General features: G+C 40.4%; 1 protein-coding gene across 1 annotated transcript in view; it reads right to left on the reverse strand.

Annotated features, from left to right (window-relative positions):
• Positions 1-267: 267 nt before the first annotated feature.
• LOC139685872 (uncharacterized) overlaps positions 268-21677 on the reverse strand; it is a 32835-nt gene continuing 11425 nt past the window's right edge. The window contains exon 2 of the mRNA XM_071582997.1: positions 268-1826. Coding sequence (XP_071439098.1) covers positions 690-1826 — 1137 coding nt within the window. The 3' untranslated portion in view covers positions 268-689. The remainder of the gene's footprint in view (positions 1827-21677) is intronic.

Consider the following 21677-nt stretch of genomic DNA (forward strand, 5'->3'; position numbering starts at 1 on the left):
ATAAAGAAAGAATTACCTTTACAATAACCTTGCATTGGCTCAAGTCAGGAGAGAAAAACAGCTCATATTCATCTTTCCGATTTTAGCATGAAGGAAAGAAGTTTGAGCTTAATGAGTTAGGCATAGATTATCAAAACAACCTTGTTACAAATTTCAATAATTGCTAAATGATCTCAAGTGGTCGGCTAAGTGCAAATACTTCAAATGATGAACACATACATGGGAATTAGAACAGGGCATAGCGAAAAGAAAATTGCAACAGGTGAATCAATGTGAACAAGATTTAATTAACACATTTAAAAAGTGAATCGTAAATACTTATAAGTTAAAATATCACTTCTGAGTATTGAAGGTTGGCATTTCATGCTGTTGTTCAGCCACCACGATCATGACTCACATCAACAACCTTTTATGGCAGAGATGGAACCTTTATTCAAATAATATCCTTCTTGAGGGAGGAAATACTTGGAGAAAAAAAACCTTTACTTCAATAGCTTGTGCTGTTGCGAGATCATCTATTTCAAATTGATTGTGATTCGACATCAAACAGCCTCACACGAACTCCGCCGAGGGTGGGAGACGTTGGGGGAGTGGGAGGGTGCTCGCAGAGGGACCAAAGTCTCAAGGGATTTACGCCGCTCCATTTGTGGGTGGGCGCCGCTTTCGGCTTCCGGACGTTAAGGGGGGTCTCACAGGGACAGGAACTTGACGAGGGCCTCGTGGATGAGGCGTGGGCTGATGGTGCCATCGGCCGTGTAGCGTACACCGCGGAGCACGCCCTCGTGGCTCAGCACGCCATACTCCCCCACGATAAATCCGTCGGCCGTCCGCTCCTCCACACGATACTTCCGAAAGTTGCGGCCTTCCACCACGTAGCCAAACTTTTGCCGGGGATCGCCCTGCGCTCCATGGACCCGCCCCCGACTAGCCACGCTCACCTCTTCCGGAACCTCATAGTTTGCTTCCGCCGGCTCCCCACCGTGCACCACCACGGCGTTGTCGTGGGGCGGGTGCCGGAGGAGGTAGCGGCGGCGGAGACTCTTCTGATCTCGTCGTCGCGCGGGTGGCTCGACCTCCAGGGAGGCCGACACCGGCGGCAGCTCCCCCGCTCTCTCTTCCTCCTCGGCCACAACCACTGAGTCCACCAAATCCGGCGCCTCCGGATCCTCCTCCGGCAGGGCAAAGGCCGGTCGGAGAGGTGTCTCCTGTTGTAGGGAATCTGGCACTGACTCTGACTCCTCGAGAGGAAGCGGCTCCTCCGTGGGTGCCTCCTCCGGGCCTTCCGTCGGCTCCGGTGGCGCATCCAAGAGGTCGATCCGCTCCTGAACGGGAGGCATTGCCTCAGGTTCCTCAGCCATCTCCCACGACGGTACCCCCGTCGCCTCTGCCGCCGCGACCTCAGCCGCCTCAACGGCCGCTGCCGCCTCCACGGCCGCCGCTGCCTCCACGGCCATTACAGCAGCCTCCACCACCGCCTCCGTGCCCTCCTCCGTGACCTGGATGTCCTCGGGCGGCGTGGGGGGCGTGGCCGTCAAGGCGCTGGCGAGCAGGGAGGTTCCCGCGGGTGGAGTTGCCCCCGTCGGCCGCCTGCCCCACCGTCCCAGCAGTCCTGAGGTCGCCCGCACGAGGGACCCGCCGGAGGTGGCGCTGGGGCCACCATTGGGGGCGCCTAGGCGCGGCCGAGAAGCCACTAGCACCGAGAGGAAGTCTTTGCCGGAGAGAAGGGCCGGGCGTTTGTGGGCGCCCGCTGGTAGGGCGGACGCGGCGAGGTTGGCAGGCATGCTCGCGGCCATCTGAAGGAGCGGCCCGAGTGTGCAGAGAACCATCTGGAAGGAGACGGGTGAAGGGTCATTTGCCGGCTCGAATCAACGTCCCTATCTCTTATATGCTTGATTATTTCTGCAATGCACCCAACGAAACATTAAATATACGCGGTATCTAATAGACAAAGGTATATATGTAATAGACTAAAAAGTGCAGCGAGTAAATCTCACCCTATGCAATTGGAATCTAATGTTAAAGGAGTATTTCTGTAGTTAAAAAAACTTGAAAAACTTGAGGATGGATAAACTTGCAGGGCGGATTATAATAACACGGTTCTTTTCCCGTTGAAATCAAAAGATAATTTGCCACGAAAATCATCTCCTATGTTTGTTTGAACACTAGCCGAGAAAAGCTGTACATTTTAACAAAACAGCAATCAAAATCGCTCTACTTAAAGCATTTCTCACAAAAATATAGAAAGCAAGAACTTTTATAGTTGCCTGGCGATGGCGACACTCCAAAAGTATAAGAAAGCTGATCAAACGAACCCACCGTTTTTATTTAATAGGATTTGCATTCCCTGGCCAGCATAAATCATAAGCGAGAGGCGGAGTCCATGCCATAGGAACGGTTCTGGACGAGCCCAAAGGCCGATTTGAACAACTAACGTGGACGAATCACCAAACAGTGAAGGGGGCAGAGGGCGTTGGAGTGGGGGAGATGAAGAAGAGAAGAGCGAAGCAGCGTCTCAAGCGAGACGGGACACTTCTGGGCTGTGGAGAGAGGCGAGGAAAAACAGCAACGACAGTAACAAGGCACTGAGCAGAGGCGGTTTTTGGAGCGGGGGGAGATGGTCGCGGTCAAAAGGCAAAGGCATAACAAAAGTAGGGAGGGGGGCGGTCTTAAATTATTCAGTGACAAAAAAGGCAATCTTTATAGACCGGCCACTATAAAAGTTCCGATTTTCCCGAGGCGTCAAGATCGTATCCATTTATTTCCTTCGGCTAATTTTGCGGTTTGAGGTTACCACCGAGCTGGTTTCCTGGAAGATGTTTGGTGAAGAGGGAGTATGCACACTATAAGTAGCAAGCCATGACGGAGACGTATTAAAATAGAAAAAAATTCTTTACACTTCAATTTGTGAAATTGTGTTTAAAATGTGACGCGTTCGAAGAAGTAATTTAAGATGTCCATTGGGTTTTTCCGTTTCAAGTTTTGGAGAATTTAACCTTGATTTTTTTGTTTGCGAACTGTGGGAGGGTATGAGAAATAAGCAAGGCTGTTCTGGAACCTAATTCATCGTATTAGATTCACATGCTGGTGTAGTGCAGGACCCTAATGCTTCCCTCTTTGGTGTAGAAAGACATATTTTGAATTCGAAATATTCCCGAAAGGTACATGTAACCTATTGCAGGAAGTAGTTTGCCAAGTTTCCTGTTCGTTGGCTGAAGTGGACAAGCCGGGAGAGAGCCGGATCATTGATTCATATTGTCAATTATTGCGATGCTGGGAAGGAGTGAGAGTGCTTGTTGTGTGCTAGTGAGTAAGCTTCTTTCCCGAGCTAACTTCCGCGGGGGCAACCGGAATTCCCTCGCCGGAGAAAGGCGTGGCTGGCGGCCATGTGGCGGGCGAGTGGACAAAAAACTCATACCTGTGGTTATTTAAAAAGTGCTTAGAGTGGGCAATCTTATTCGATGGTATTCGGCCAACCAAGTCGGAGAAATTGTGGTTGACCAAAATTATCGCTCTCGGAAAGCCCATTGAAATCCAACCCATAGGACAATCGGTCACTGAAAGAACAATGACGATGTAGTCAGACTCAATGATTGACTCGTGATGGAAAAGGCAGTCCATACATGTATCAATAAATCACCCCTTCTGTACATGTCTATTCTCTTTTTTCTCCGGCAGCATCATAGGTATATATTTGCAATAAGACTGAAATTACGAAACAGAATTCTCAAGAAGAGGTAGAATCGTCAAGAAAAATATTTATTTTAGGGCCATATTTTGGTTTTGATTGCTCTTACAAAGACAATATTTTACTCATTTCAAAGGTACTCAAGGATAACCTTTATATTACAATGCAATATCCACAGTCCTAATTGGGGTTCACGTTCGTGCCCCACGGGTCACTTGGCGTCAATATGCCCCGCCACTCCCGGCTCTTTGATTGCCAACAGCTTATTTGGTTCGCACTCCGTCGGCTTGCAGCTAATGTACGCAATCCAATGTTTTGTGTTTAGAAAAAACGCGTTCTATTAAGCAAAATAAGTTTCTTTTTCACAATTTTGAATTCATATTTTTCTTTCATGGCATATTCTTTGCTAAATGTATATTACCGAAGTATTTCATCTTGTACCGAATCCAGGTGAAACATCATAAACATCCTGGCCAAAAAAGTTTACATTTTGGAAGGGCTAAATCAGCGCGTGGCTGTCTCCCCAGTGAACGTTGAATTTTAAGCCACATTATTTCCCCTTCAAAATTTGAACAAAAAAGATAATGAAGCCCCAGATCAGGAAAATGGTTGTAAACAATTCTTAGGGAAAATGAGCATAAAGCTATTAAGCATAATTCTTGCGAAAAATTCACTTTAAACGTACCGTTAACTTATAAACTTCTATGCCATTCTACTTGGCCTTCTCAATTTAACTAGTAAAGAGTGAATTCTTAAGTCATTCATTAAACTTGTGATTACTTAGCGGGAGTTAAAGATTTTCTTTATCCAGTGCTCTGGTTAAGTGTATGCCATTCTCCGGGGCTCTTTCAGAGAGAAATTCACTCTGCAGTTCGAAATTCAGGAAAGTGCTTAAGGCGAGCTGACCATTATCAATGTGTAACCATGAAGTATTTCGTGTCCAGGATGCCGTTTAACTGGTGGCTTTTAACGGCGAAGGTATAAAGGTGAGCGATATTTGTTAAGTGATTGAAATATCAATGAATACGCTTTATAGGGGGGATTATGGATATTTTCATTCGTTTTGGGAGCGTAATGCTTAGTTAAAAATTCATTTAGATTTTGGGCTGTTGATTCGTTATCAGCTGATGGGGAATGTGTCGGAGATAACTGTGTTAAACCCATAAAGTGACAAGTATTGTGATATAATTAAGGTATTAATTCATTTTATATAGGACTTGAAAGTTATTGACCTACTCTTTTATTGTATCTTGTGCTTAACTGTATAATTTTTATTGATCTATCTACTCGACATGGTCGAAGGCTTTTCTCTAGTTTTCGAAGATAAAAGAACAAATGTTGGCATGCGTCGTTTTTTCAGCCATTATTCATTTGGAAATGTTTAGTTTCTCCGATTTCCGTTTCTCCGTTTCTCCTAGTTTCTCCGATCTTCATGAACTCGCATGGGTTTTATCGCTGGCTTTTTCAATTTTTTTTTCAATTTCTATTTTTTTAAATGCTTCTTTATTTGGGCTGGGTATTAGCAAGTGACACCCGACTCAACCTTCGCTGTTCCTCAGATCTCCCGATTTTTGTTTCGCACTCATTACTCTTCATTGAAATTCTCTGGTAGTCTTCAATTCTTTTAACGGTCACCGATTATACTATACAGGATTTATTTTGCTTTACCTCATAGTGCCTGTATAATTTCCTCGTCAATTTTATCACTTCTTCCCTTTAACTCAGGCTTTAGTTACTTTGTCGAATTTTTCTCGCCATATTCTTTTGTTATTAAGATATGTTGAAGAGGTTTTGTCACTTGAAATAATATTCAATCACAAGTTCCCTACGCCTTAATTTTCTATCACATATTCCCATTTGCATATTTAATGCCTTGAGATTTCCTTTTTCCTCCGGGGTGCCTCCTCAATGGCTTTCATGCTATTTCGGTTTTCTCTTCGGGTTATCGTCGAATGATTTGCAGAAATTTACAATCCACTATTCTGTGGCCTTCTCAGGCACTTTTATGACTCGGTTTCCGTTAACTTCTCGTTGAGAACTCTCTCTTTCTTTCTTCTTCGTTTATTGGGATATTGCATATCCTTCTCTCTTCCAGAAGCTCGCTCGCATTCGTCCTTATCCATGGTCGCCTGCTGCTACCACTCTTGCTAACGAACTGCTCTTCCACCGCTTTAGTGAGTGCGCTCTTTATTTTATTCTATCTTCCAACCATAGGGACCTCTTTTCCTTTCCCTGATTTTTTTATTGGCAGAGGAGCTAAATCACCAAGTGTTATGCTTCCCTTGAAAAAATTTAGTGCTTCCTCTCATTATGTTTTACTAGCAAAAATCCTTACCAATCGCATCCTACATGTGAATCTTCAACACCGATGTTGGACGAAGATAGTGTTCGCCACCATCATTTTTTTCTCATTGTAGAACAGCACTACTCTTTTTACCAATTTAATATGTATTTATAATTATTGATCCTTTGCTGCTTTCCTCAATGGCCTCTACTTCAACCATATCCTTGTCACCCATCATCATCAAGCCTTCTTTCCCTTGGGGAAAGATGAGAGCTGTGTTCCTAGAACTGAATACTATCTCGAATAAAATAAAAATAGCCTACACCGTAAGTAATCTGTATCACTTTTAAGTATATTTAATGAATGGTAGTCCTCATGAAGCTATTGTCAAAAGATATTAAACTTTACATTATACTGAAAAAGCGCAATTATAATCTAGTTTCTCATTCAGAGTTGGCATTTGCCATTCCATCATGCAACTGCCTCGGTAACATTTCGATGTCCTCAGAAAACAAGAAAAAGCCTGCTGCAGCCATTGTTTAAAATCATATAGAGTGAATGATTAGAAGATGCAAGTTAGAATACGAAATGCGGGGTATGTCGGGGAGAGATTTTCCATCGGCGCTAGACTTCTAACAAGGAAGTGGCCAAATTGTTGTCTAATATTTATTCACCTGTAGAAAGAGTGCCAAAGGAAAAAACTATCACGCGAAGCCACGCCTGCGGTGTACGGTGCCAGTCCCACCAATAGAGCGGCCCGGACGCGTTGCCTTGAACTCGGCGGAAGATTGTTAACATATTTACCAAATACATCTAAATAACAACGTGGAAGTCTATGAAAGTTCATAAGATGTTTGATAAAGGGTAAGTGGAGGCTTGGCAGAGAGACATTAAGTTAAGGCAACGGTTTACAAAAGTTAACTGAAAAACATTGAAAATACTCATGATGTATTTTTTTAAGGATTGGGAATCCATTAGAGCTTCCACCGTTTCATCCAACCCATTTTACTTGAATTTTTGTGAGACGGTATAATATCAATGGAACAATTTTTAGCATAAATAAACAAGCTTGGAGGAGTAGTTCCATTTTATCCATGTAGTTTATTTGACCACATAATGTTCGGTTTTATTTAATTCTTCAGCATCAAGAAAAAAAACTATTTTGCAAAATATCGTTTTCTTTGTTTGCGAGTTGCATTTTGTCTTCAAATTTGTACGTATTACCAGTCAAGCTTTTACAATAAACCCGTTCAGTTAAAAGATTCATTTAAAGTTTTTGATGAATCCAGTTGATCTCATAAAAAATACCGTCCCTACTTGAATCCATGTTGTAAACTCTCATTACTACCAGCTACATTTAAAATTAGGTTCCGCCTATCTCATTTCATTCCCTTTATGAACTACTATCTAATATAGCATTTTCTCTGACAGCGACGCATTTTCTGTTAACTGCATTTCCCAATAGATGTCGTCATTGATGGCGGCAAGTAATAAATACCTAAAGATTCTTAAAAGAGTGAAAAAGTGAAAATAACTGCTTAAAGTCTCTTCATAAATGGTTTTCTCTCTATACGCTGGTAAAACAGCTTCAATCTCTCTGTCTCCCTCTAGTCTCTCCTGCTCTTCTTTGCCTGCTACTCAGTGAAAGTAAATTGATTGCTTGCCATTCTATACGAATGTATACTATAATCTAGAAAGGTTGGTCTTAGAAGATAAAAATTTTAAAATAAATTTCAATTTCGAAAGTGTCATTTACCATATAGTTGGAATGATTATAAGAATACTGAGTTATCTGCACCCGCTGTACGAACTCTCTCGGAAACCTGAGGGTATAAAGCATGCATTTAAGAAATTTCAGATAGTTTTACATTCTAAGTCAGCTATAAAAGCCTTTAATTTGTGAAATTTCATCTATCTTTGGAAATAAATAACAATAAATTAATTATATAATATTTATTTAAATTTTTCTATTATTTACTGTCAACTTACTATTGCGACCTGCAATCAAAGTTCCAAAATGTGAGTAAATGAATGTAAAACTTCAAACTTAGCACAAAAGTAAGTGGCTATACTGCCGACCCCGGTGGCGGCGGGGTAGCGCCCTCGTCCGCCACCGGGGCCGGGGCTCGATTCCCGCCTAGGTGGCTTTTCCTCCACCCAGAGCTTGGGTGTTTGCAATTTTTCTTTACTCTACGCATGTGTAGAGGTTAGATGGAAGAAGGGACTATTAAGTTCCAAACTCACCTCAATAAAAAAGTCATTAAGTAATAAACACTCTTAGTAGGCTATTTAACCTTCAAGAAAATACCCAATCCTTAAAGGAGAGGATACCATTTTTCAATTGGTAGGGACCAAAAACATAAATCATCAGAAAGCTTCATGAATTGCAACCCAGATATCTTTGAATATTTCAATAAAGGATATTGAAACAGAATATGATTCTTCTAGCAGGAAATATTTCTTTCGCTCATTAAAGTATGAAGGGTGTGAGTCGTATGCGTAAGACGTGACCTAAAATACTGCTATAAGATTAAGAATTATTTTTGTATCAATTTTTTCTCTCCATAAAGAATGTTTGATTAAATTAATCGGTTCATCCACCCATTTTTTATTAATATACTGGCTACTATAACGGATGTAAATACGATCGCGTCGAAAGAAAAATGTGCTTGTTGCAACGTACGAGTATACAATGAGGTATATGTTAGACCAGTGCATGGAAATTGAAGTGGTATTCAGAGAAAAAGAGCCACTGCCAATCTTTCCCACAATCGCTTACAAAGTTTGACCATATAATAATCAACCATTATTTTGCAGAGTCAAGTGACTGGCATTGCTTGAGTAAGGAATTACATAAATTCAAATCATTGCATTTTTATGAATAGCATAATATTTCACGACCGAAATTGAAAAATTAAGATTAACACCGCTGAAATATGTGCAAGCTACTTCCAGAGCTGCCCATCTGCCGAGCAAGGCGTCGGAATTTGCACGTGTAAAACACTGCCATCCTAAGAATTATTTATTGATATATGCACTACCAGGAAAATGTTGGACCTTTAACCAAAAAGATAAGATCGGTGGTGTGATGGTATCACGGGGAAGTTAGTTGATCCCGTAAAAATCTCAGCCCAGATGACGCGTGTGCTGAGATTTGTATTCAGTAATTGCTTTCTGCTACAAAGACTTGCTCCCTCATGCTTGAGAACTTTCAACACAACATTTAGATTCGGGCCTCGAGACCTTTAGAGAGTTTGCCCCTACTCCTAGCAATAAATATCTGTGGAGGGGCGAGGAATGAGAAACTCTCTCTTCGCCACCTATCAGACTATTACTAGACGGGAAAGGTACCATTCGGAATTGATAAAAAATCCTACGGCTAATGTGGTTAACCGCAGCACTTTTGGGAACCGGCGTTTTTCATAAAAACAAACAACTCTTGTGCACTTCATTACTCCTTGACAATGCGAGGACTACCGGGGGAAGTTGCGTAACGATTTCTGTGCTGTAGCACATATAATGTCAATAAAATGTGCTGCACTGAACTTTTCTAGTCCTTGCAAAATGATTGCAAATCGGGCAAATTCTGCAATTCTAATTTCTCAAATAAACAAATCAATCTTCTTTTAAAATAATAAAAATACTTTCATCACGCCAGAACCTGAGGTGAAACTGAGAGAAACTGAATTGGACGCCATCTGCATGGGCTCCACGTGAAAAAAGGAATTATTGAATCAAAAGCATTTGCGTGATTGGGTAACTCAAAGAGACTTAAACACACATTTTTGGCTGGATAGCAAAATATATGGTAGTCCATACCTTCATGATGCAATAATCATTTAATGTAATGCATAACTTCATCTTCTAGCTCAAACACACAGTTTACTGCTGATCCATCATCATTTTTTTTCTTTAGAAGGGATTCCATAAACGACAGAGTCGGGATTAACCTTCAGAATGTCGCTCAACATCCACGAGAGCCCATTAATTTTGTCCCTAGGCGAACTAAATTGATGTTCCTGTGCCCGCTTCTCAGTGATGAAAAAGGTTCTACGACGATGTACCGGTCAGTTTTTGGGCTTCTTGTTGAGGACACACTGAACACACCCTTTAACGGGTAGGTTGTCAACCTCCAGGCTTCTTTTCCTCACGTTTGGCCAGAGTTGACTCTTCTTTTCACCCGCCCTTGCCTCCATTCTTCTCCTCCTCAAATTCACCCTCCATTCCTATTCAGACATAAAAGTAACCCTGAATGCTTTTTGAATTAAAATGGCGCACCGTTTACTCAAGTACTATATGTATATACCAAGATAGCACTAGAGAGCAAAAACAAAGAGAAACACGCACAAGTTAAACTCACACGTATCCCGAATTTTCGGTGGCAAAACCACCTTTCTCCAGGGAGAGAAGGAACTCAGGAGAATGTTTCAAGAGGAGGGGACGAAGACGCTAGATGGAAGCAGTGCTATTGGTGTATTGCTAATGCTAGTATTATCGGAGATCGAGATGGTGCGGTAGCTATCGTACTGGCTTTCCACCCAGAGGGTCCGGGTTCAAATCCCGGCGGTGTTGAATATTTTATCAGAGGTGTCTCGATCCCTACATGAGGTGCTTTGTGGAGGGCACTTTGAGTGAGTACGCCGTCCGTCGAATGGGACGTGAAGCTGCGGACCCCTTGGCGCCTTTCGTAAAGAGTAGGCTAATGCCGACGCCGGGTTTCTCTCCACCTTCGCTCTTCACTCCACCCGCCGCGTTTCTCTCCACGTCTCCACTTTATCCTTTCCTGACCATCCCCTATGGCGCAAATGACCTCAGCTGTCGGTCGCCTCCCCTAAATACTACTACTATCTTGGTGTACATTATTATTAACATCCGTAAGACTCCCATTCAAGATAGAGATATATATATATATATATATATATATATATATATATATATATATATATATATAAAAATATAATATATATATAATATATATATATATTATATATATATTATATATATATATATATATATATATATATATTATATATATATTATATTTATATATATATATATATACTCGTGTGTATATATATATATATATATATATATATATAAATATAATATATATATAATATATATATATATTATATATATATAAATATAATATATATATATATATATTAAATATATATAAATATAATATATATATATTATATATATATATACTAGGTTATAAGCGAATTTTTCATCCATAAAATTCCATAAAATAATTTTTCCTCTTTCAATTTCACAACACCGTTTACAGAGGGTGAGATTGCAATGCCGAAAGCATCGATCACACTCCCAAGTGGCTATTGGCAGGGCATTGGTAGAAATTCCAATTTACTTACTTGAATTGCAAATTCAAGATTACCTAATCCATGCCACCAAGTAAACCATCCACATGCGCAAATTCTTGGGTTGGACTCCGTTGAGATTTCAAGGGCGTTTTTCCATTTACCTCTGTCCCATTACTTTCCACTGGTGGCAAAGACTATAGTTACATTTAAGCCGTATCAAACCTTGTAGACGTCTGTGTTAAATTCTCAACGGCTCTGAAAATTGTACCCCTGAACCCCTGGGCATTTCTTCTTTAGGACGTGTTTTTTCCCGGTCGTACCAAGCGTCTCACATTTTCCCTGTCTTGAATATCAGCATTTACAGCAATTATTGCCTGTTACCGTATCTCACTTGACAAAAAGTTCGTTCTGAAAGTGGACATGCTTGTTCTCCATCGATTTAACTCTTTAGTTAACTATGATTTTAGTTTTTATGCAATAAACCCCACATGAACAACTCCTTGACATTTTTCATCACCTTTTGAGCAGTGCCAGCCTGCAATAACCGGTCCATTTGAGAACTTTTATTTTTGAGAACTGAAACTGAATTTTTCATTTACATCTTTTAAGTAATTTGCCTCAATTTTCTTTGTTAATTCCTGGCATAAATATATTTTTTGTGGCCAAGCTATTTCCATCCACCTATGCCATTACATTATAATTCCGCCGTGGATTTCCTTTTATTTTAGGATGTTAGATCGAGACTGCACGTGTCAATGTGTCACCTTAGTTCATGCACGAATACTAATGCTAAGGGATGAAATCAATGAAACCCTGTTCATACATATTTTTAAAATAGATATGGAGTCAATGTGTATTTTTAAGCACTCAAAGAGGCTATTAAGAATATTTAGAATGAGCTCTAAAACTTATTTTCGGCTATTTCTGAGGCAAAAAATTTTGAAGCTATGATAATTCTGCTTTTTTTCCCACAAATAAATTAATATAACAATAATAAATGAAGCCATGTGCTGCTATGTTCACACCACAAGGATTTTCACTCATTGATATCAGTTTAATAACCACATGAAATCAGTTTTCCGTGAAATCGGCATATATTTCTGCACCATTAATCCATAATTCTTCATGTTAGTACTTCACTGTCGCAAGAGCATGAACAGAAGCTTAGATTTTTTATGCTAATTTCTACTAAAACTAACATGATAAGAATGTTTATTACCATCATTATTCAGAGGGCATACAAGACTAAAGCGCAGGAAATTTTATCTAAAAGATATGAACTTCACATCTCGATGCTTCCCTAATTATCGACTTAAATTCCCCCTCGCTCGCTGCACCAGAGTTAACTGCAATGACAATTTCTTTCGATCATGCTACCTAATAGTTTCCATATCACTTCTCTTCTCAGTTATTTATCCGTTTTATTCCTTATTCTTTCCTAACATCCATTCAATTAGAAACAACCCATCACACCACCTATTCCCTTATCCTCTTTGCGTTATATTACAGAAAACTGCTGTTAGATTTATTGTGTCATTGAGAAATATTTTATCACCTTTGTGAAGATAATTCGTGTTTACACCACGTATCGGCAAGGGCATTTTGAAAGGTCAAAAGAAAATAACATAGCTCATTGGCTAAGTGGTCGCCTGCTAAAGGCCTAATGCCTTGACAGCTATGGGGAGATGTCGTGATCGACATTACGTTTCATTGCTTTGAAGTCCAGGGTTGATGAAAACTTCTCAAAAGATACTATATGTAATTTTTATCTAAGCTCTCCACTACTAACGACCGTCCAGACTTGGTCACGAGCGTCTTGACCTGCTAGAATGCTCTTTTCTTCAACTCTGGATTTAACGATTGCCTAAATTAATGAAATTCAGCACCAAACGATACTCCACGCCATTTTGTGGGAGGGCCATATTGATTTCCATATCGTTCCAGATGTGAGATTAATCAAAATGCTCGCGAAATAAGTTGAGCACATTTAGGCACGGAATGCTACATCGTAAAAATGCAAGGATGTTTACCGACTACAAAATTCGTGTATTGCTGTTTGGATAAAGACTTCCTTATCTAATTACAGTTTGGCATTCATTACTAGTGTTGCTGTATAGAGATGGCATTAAAAATATTATGTCGCGCCAAATTATATCGTAGCCTGAATTTTGCGAATCAAAACTCAGGAAATCAAGAAGAGGACAGATATACTGAAAAAAAATTCATTTGTGATACTCAGAAAAGTTATACTAGGGATTCATCATGAGATTATGAAAAATGTAGAAAAATAGTAGCAATAAGAAATAAAACTAAAAGAGCGGTGACAGGATATTACACCAATTTTGAAATTATGACGTTAGGGTTGACTTGTATTGAGGATGACGATTTTTTCAGGGCTTTTGGCCTTGGATGGAGGGGGGGAACATGGACAGCTTCTTTGTTCTTGATTTATCGAGGGTTTAATATAATACCGCCGACCTCCTTGAACTGTCCAAGGGTGTCCATAGGAAACCCTTATCTTATGAGCGGTGTGGAGTGTTGTTTTTCAATTACTCGCGTTCAAAATGTATAGTTTTAATGGCGCATCTTACATAAAAGTGGTGCAAGAATAGCCATCCCATAGATGCTGCCTCTTCTGTAGTAGATATAGAAGGCATGATCTAATTATAGCGGTGCTGACAATTGCTGACAAATTCTTCATCTCTCGCCTCGCCATTCAAATTTTCTTTTGTATGGAACGATTTCCCACTAAAAATCTGATACTATCACCACAATACTTTCACAACGGCTACCCTATCAATGATCTCAGATAATAAATGTATTGTCCAACATTAAATGGAGAACATGTAATAAATGAGGGTAACATATTGCGATACTCAGGCCTTGGAACGGGTTTTGTATGTCCATACGACGCGAAAGGACAGAACGATCTCAAACTTTTAAAGCTAATTCTTAAATACGTGACGTACAAGGAATATCTTTCCTTCCGGAGTGGAATGGATTCAGCGTTTGCCCTATTAAAAGAATGAGTCGGGACCGAAAATGAGGATCCTTTGGTGAATAAATTTTAAATTGCCAAAAGAAATTATAAAATGCCGTAAATAAATACATTTTTATTAATGTTTCTAGCAAGGTTACGTGAGCAAATTAAGAAGGCTCAAATCTTTAGACCGTATGTCTATTCAAATCTTACGTGAATGACTAAAATCCTTTATATGGCAACGAGAAAAATAAAGTAGTGATTAGGAAAACATTGTGCTGCTATAATGAAAATAGCTTTCAAATTTCCCTTCATTTACTTCTTTTGAGGTAGAACCCTGATACACGTTGTAAAGAAGTCGAAATGGTCACTTATGGTGAGTGGATTTTGACCAAAATCTAATCAGTTCCCATCCATTCCCGAAATCAATTCCCAACTACAGATGTGAAATATTAAATTTGTAGCTACTGAAGCTAATAGTTTCTTGAGTTATCGTGCCCACAATAAATCTAACAAAGAAACAAACAAATACAAGGACAAGAACACTCATCATTTGGAAAATGGTGAAAACATGTTAAGGGGACCTTAATTTCCGAAGTAGAATTTTACATGAAAGCGTTACTTCCACCTGAACTATGTTAAATGTTTTAGCGCTAGAGGTATAAGGAATTGACACCACAGTGAAATGGTTCTCAAATACTTCATATGTCAATTGGGCTAGGGCTCTCCGAGCACACGTTTTGCTGTCACTAAGAAGTGGCAAAGTAATTCAATAAATTAAGCTTGAATCATTAAATTTGGTGGGAGTAATGTAGCCAGAGGTGAGTATCACCCTAAATTTGGGAATTCATGGAAACTTTAAGCCCAAGGAAGAGTTGGGAGGTCTTGGCTCGACGTTTAAGTGTGGGCGGAATTTGGCCGTCCCCCATTTCTCAGTGTGCCATTTGCTAAGTCACTCTTCGCCTCCGACGACCATTGGATTCCACTCCCCTTCGCTCTTCTGCCTCCTCTCCAGTCCCTCTCCTCTTTTCTCCAACTTCTCTCCTCTTCCAGTTCATTATCTGAGAGGATGTGGGGCCGCGCCTTTTCCCGTGTGGGTCGTCAGTGAAAATTTCGGTCCCAGCACGTTGAAAAATACTTCTCTGTAGCCAGTAAATATTAGTAATTATTTCCTTTACCACTGTAGCCACATACTTAACCTCTCCCTACTAAGTAAGGTTACATATGTGAGGTAAACATTCGAAGATGTGCAAGACTCACAAATTGACAAGTCGAACGAAGTGTTTGCACATCCTTTTTTCAGGTGTCAACTTAAGTTTATATTTTAAAAAAATGAAGGCGGAGAGTGATTTCAACGCATGATAACATATTAATTGGCGCAAATATTCTAGCCAAGTTCACGTACTTTCACTCCGGAAGAGTGCAGATTCTAATTAAAACTTTTTAATGTGAAATGGCTTTCAAAAGCATGACTACGAATTAATCCTTGTTGGGATAGTGTGAATCGGTTATGCTTTGGTGGGCGTGATGATAAGAATCGACGGTTACTTTTGAGTAAGTCCTTCAACTGAATATTTAATATCAGATATCACTCAAGTATACATAAGAAAACAGCTTCTTCGTCTGATACATCGGATTTCCTCCACTCCAGCCTTTATTATCAATTGGAGTGGATTATTTTCATTTATAGCAATGAATACATTCAATTGGATCGTAGATTTATTTGTTTCCCATAAACATTGGCTTCAGAAGATGCATTCAAAACGTATGAACTCTTTTCCATAGTGATGAATGAAATATACAAGATTGCTTGAATGGAATTTTTGTGAGACCGGTTCATGCAACTAAAATCTACTATCGTCTTGATGGAAAGCAATTGATTTGAAGCCTTTATTGGAAGTTATATCCTACATTTTTCATTCACATTAAGTGAATGCATTCGTAGATGCCGGCAAAACTTAAGATTTTCGATCGAAACTCCTTTAAACGGCCACAAATGTCAAGTAGTTTTACAGTACTTAGGAGGAGGGGTCTATGGTATAAACTTTACTAATGTCTAGGAGAGGAAAAATGTATACAAAAATTCACTATCTAAACTTAGAATATCGTTAATGGTGAGAACTTACGTCTGCATATTGCACATATTATCCTGATAAGTGCAATTATATGGTGTGATATCTTATTGCGTATTATTATGAAGTAATGATATCATTGAGTGTCTAATATTTTACGATCTCTTGGCCGTTAACCATCAAATGCAAATAGTCTAATTTGTAGTGTTTTTGGCTTTCGTCCCCTAGAATGTTATTGGCATTCTCAGCGATGCTAAATGCCTTCCATTTATTTCTATAAATTTCTATAATTACATATTAAAATCCCTTCGCAAATTTCCTCAAATCTATCATTTAGCCAAACATTGAACTGAGAGTTGAACTCGAGTTTTAATCAACGTATTCATATTTGTTGGATTTATTTTTATTTCTTGTGTCTACAAATTTTACTGCTGATCATTTTTTATCTATCATTTCTTATGGTGATAGGCGAAGTTAAAACCATTGAAATACCAACCTTTTTTCCCAGATCAAGACGCTTTCGTTGCTTTTATCACGCCATCTCAACTATTATGTCAACTGTGGGATGGTCATTTTTATTCTGAAATACTATATTTCATGTCTCGCCTGCATAGCAGGGAGCACCCTATTACGTAGACACTTCGAGATCAGTGGCAATGATTAAATTGTGTGTTAATCAATAATCTATCATTTGATTTCATTATCAAAACAATTTTTCACTACACCTAGTCTGATTTTTCGATGACTATGGAAGCCTCTTACAGCGTGGAAAAGGAAATTTTTCCTAAAATATTACCTAAAAGCAGCTGTGTGAAGTTTCGTTTCGCAAGGCGCTCCCAAGAGTCAAAAGTACGATTACTTCCGTGCTATTACGATGATTAGAAACCCAGTGAATGCACGGATGAAAACTCAATGAGGTAACGGACTTCTACAGAGAAAATAGACGTAAAATGGACATGTAGGAATATTCTCCTCAAAATAAGACATTAAAATACATATAAAAGATAATTTTAAGAAGTTGGCAACTCTAAAAAAATTAACGAATGCTGTAATCAATAGCAGCAAAGCTTCAGCTAAAAATTGACAAATACTATAGCTCTGCTTAAACTGAAAACAGCATCAGTCCCTAATTTTTTACCATATTGAGTCACGCAATCCTCCTTAACATTTGTTGATTTGTGCCCTGGAAGAGGTATTGCTGTTTAGATTACTTGAGATAACTAATATTTTAGTGAAATTCGTCAATTACCGAGATTTTCTCATGTCACTAGTATGGAAGATTTGTCTTTTAACTGAATAATACCAAAATCATTTATAAATCAGTTTAGTCTTTAAAGCAGAAAGGACTGTATAAGTATGTAGTACTTTTATTAGTATGTTATTCAATTTATAACAAAGCTACTGTTCAGAATACCATCATTATTAAAGTGTAAAAATTTTTAATAATATTAACAAACTAGATTTTGTTCAAAGTAATTTTTCGTACACACTAAAATTATAAAACTATTTAGATGTTATTCTCCATGAAGTAACTGGAGAGATTACCGTGATACCAAAAAACATGGTAACCTTTAATTAAAGTCGCTTTACTAAGTATCCCTGTACTAAGTCGCTGTACTATTTCCCTAAGAATGAATTTCTAACCGGGAAAAATGGATACGTGCTATTATCCAGTGAATAAATTCTTTCAAACATCAATTTTGCAAAATTAAAAACCATTCGTTACAATCTATTGTCGAAAAAGTAGGAGCTCTACCATTGCAGAAATGTGTAAAAATGAGACTGCGTAAAATTCATTCGCCTTGACCAGGATGATTATGACAAGAGTTTAATGCATTTCGGTGCATATCTGGATAGGTCTCCGTAAAAAAGAACGATTGTGGCATCTCCCTTGTGGTCAGTCACAAGCATGGCGATGGTTTATAAAAATCTTAGAAACGCAAAATGTAGAGACACTCTGGGTTTGATTTTTTAATGTATTCCGGTGGGCAAACCACCTTTTTCAATGGAAGGAAGAAAGAATTTTACTGACTTCCGTTTAGAAAGTTAATTGGGCCACCGAAATATTAAAAACCCTAAATTGTCTCTCTTTTTTCTGTTTCTAAGATTTTTATGTGTCATCGCCACGCTTGTGACTGATCTGATATCCCTACATTCACTTCTGAGAAAATTTTTCGTGAATACACACACACATATATATGTGTGTGTGTAAATATACATACAAATAAATATATATTTATTTACATGTATATGGAGGGGTTATAATTACACTGTAACATTACCTAACACGATATCACTGCAATTGTTTTGCACTCATTTTGCGGCGTCACTCGAAAGCCTTTCACCGTTTTCCATCTCTTTGTTCTCCTACGCACAGTGGGCTGAAGTATACTCTGGACATCTTCATTGTAACATTTACCGAATAATAAATGACCCCGATGAAGACAGCGTTGAGAACCGAACCCAGGCGTATTTGGACAGGTATCTTGTTCCTCTTCTTCCTAGGATTCGTCGGCGTGGCAGGAATGACTCCTCGACGGGCGGCCCCCGTCTCTACGGCATATCGCCGCTGAGCTCTCGCCCACCCTTCTCGGCCCTTCTCTGCCGGCGTCCACAGCTGGCAACCCGTCCCTTTTAGGGAGGGTCACCCAAGTCGTCCAGACATGAAAAAACACATGGCCGCTGTCCAAGCCAGGATTTAAGATGCTTCAAATGTTGTCACGGAGTGTCGTGCAAAAGAAGTTCACAGACCATGGCATATAAGTTGAGCACATGTACCTCAGCGTCTTAGGTATTTAATTTATTATAAAATGTAGCGGATTTTTAGGCTGGTTAATAAGAAAAAACAGAAATTTACCATCATAACTTGAACGTCTCGTGATATTCTTTATATTTCAATGTTTCTTCGCAGATAGCCAGCTCAGGATGATAACATGAAACAGAGTTAACGATGAAAAAGTCATTGTGAAACTCTGTTCGAGTGGCCTAAAGGAAACATTAGAATGATCACCTTTCTTGGGCTTTACCAATTTTTCTCTTACTAAGTGGTATTGCCTGCATCAGCATCATTTAAATTGAAAATATAGCAATAAGTGCAGGAGTTTCCCATGCTCATCCAAATTATATCACATTTTTTCCCGAGCCACATAAATATTCGCTACTAATTTCGGTTAAAAGGAGGTTTTTCAATTTGTTAAAAATAATCCAACATGCCTCTGATAACTACACCATTTCAGGCATCAAAAACTTCGTAGAATTACCCAATAAGAAGTAAAAAGAATAAAACCGTTTTGAAAAGATCTGTTAACTTCGCCATTTCGGAGCTTTAATGTAAGGCCCACGTTGCAACAAGTATTACCATCTTCGGACGATTCCAGTTGAAAAATTTATTCTAAAACGGAAGCATGAAATGTAGCTCTTGAATATTGAGACAAGCATTGATTTTTTTAAAAATTGAATCATTCCATAGGACAACTAATTTTGAACTGGTTACCCTTACAAAATATGTTCAGATTCAGGCTCGAATAATTTGTTACCTCAAGTGCCGGGTGAGCCTGCCATCGGGCTCACCCGGCAGAGGGGCGTGGATGGCATGAATCCGCGAGAGCACGCGCCTGTCGACTCTCCGTTTCGCGGGCACCCCGTCGGTCCACATTGGCCGCCCATTTCGGCCCAGTGAGTGGCGCTCGCCCGCCTTCCCCAGATCCCCGTGAGAGGCGCACCGCGTGCACCTCCGTCTCATAAACGGACTCCCCGACTGAGGGCGGCCACGAGGGGGGGGGATGTTGAGGCGTCACGGCACCCCCGCCCCCTACGGACGGTGCTTGGCGTCCGTCGTCCCCCTACCCCCGACCACCACTCCTCCCCGGTGGGAGAACGGCAAACGCGTGCGCGCACTCGCGGGAGGGGGGGCGAGTAGAGAGTCGAAGCCAGGCCCGCGTGGGGGGAAGCAGGATTGGCGGCAACGGAGGAGAGAGGGGAAGGCTGGGGTCCGGTGGGCGGGGCCGCCTTCAAGGCAGTGCGGCCCGCGGCCTCGAGAGCATCGATTTGCATGGCGGCCCGAGAAGAGGGCGGGGCGCTCACCGGAGGACGGGACACGCCCCGGGCCCAAGGTCGCGGGGAAGCGGCGGCCCTTGCCCCCCTCTCCTCAACTTCTCATCACCTCCTCCTCCCATCCCCACGCACTCTCCGACGCGGAATGTGGAGCGGCGGCGTCGGCGCCCGGGTCGCCGCCGCGGGTGACGCGTGCGACGGAATGCCGCGCCCACCACACCCCGCCCGCCTCCTCGCCCCCAGCAATCCATTTCGGCAGAAAAGGTTAGGGACGGATGGTGTGCGGTGGGAGCGGGCCGACCGCTGCCGCCGCGGACGCCCTCCTCTCTCGCCGCACCTATCTCCACACCCTGCCGAGCGCAGTGGTGTGGCAGCTCTGTCCCCTCGGGTGCGGCGAACGTGACGCGCACAAACTCGGACGCATTCGTGCGTGAGCCTGCTCTCTCTGGCGAATCTCGGAGGGATCCCGGTGGGGATAAAGAATGAAGCAAAGTGTGGAGCGGACCCGAAGCTGTGCTATGAATTTTTCAAATCTGGGTACTCTGGCTTTCTTCAACTGCCTTAAAATATTAAAAATTGTTATGATTCTTTATTTTTTCAAATTAACACTGTTTTTTGCTGTGAAACAACTATTGCCGACAAAAAATTGCAAATAAAATGTTGCTTAACTTTGCGTGCCAAAAATCTTTAATCATTATCGTAACTTGCGTATAACATAATATCAAAATGTCACTTGGAAAGTTTGAAGGGTGGTTCACCTATTTCGGAAAACCCTTGCAATGGACCAATGTACTTTTATAAATCATAATGTAAACTTAGGATTTTATGACAAACCCCTTGAAGCAATAACTTCTTTGAAATATTATTTTGAGTACTTTTATCACAGTTATTATATTTTAAGTTTTGCATTTCTTTTTTAATACCCGTATATAGTATTTTTTGCTAACTATCATGTTTCATTTTCACTGCTACAGTTAGGAAATCGCCGCCACAGCGACTTACATTTTATTTTGTAGACGTATAGAAGGTTTTGTTACGCTTGGTGTTCATAACTTATTGCATGGAGATCATTTTTTAGCTTTCGATTCAACTAATTATTCGTTTCTATGACCAGCTAAAATCGGTAAATATTTACATTATTCAGTGGAATTTCATTGCAGGCAAGGCAAAAACTCCTTGAGTAGTGAGAAAATAACTTACTCAATAGATTATTTTCAATTTTACTGGGATTTCCGGGCATGGCGGGCACTTAACCTGGGGGTCTCGAGCTATTTGGTCA

Source organism: Hetaerina americana, unplaced genomic scaffold (genome assembly GCF_022747635.1).
Source record: "Hetaerina americana unplaced genomic scaffold, ioHetAmer1.1.p SCAF_12, whole genome shotgun sequence".
Classification (NCBI taxonomy): domain Eukaryota; kingdom Metazoa; phylum Arthropoda; class Insecta; order Odonata; family Calopterygidae; genus Hetaerina; species Hetaerina americana.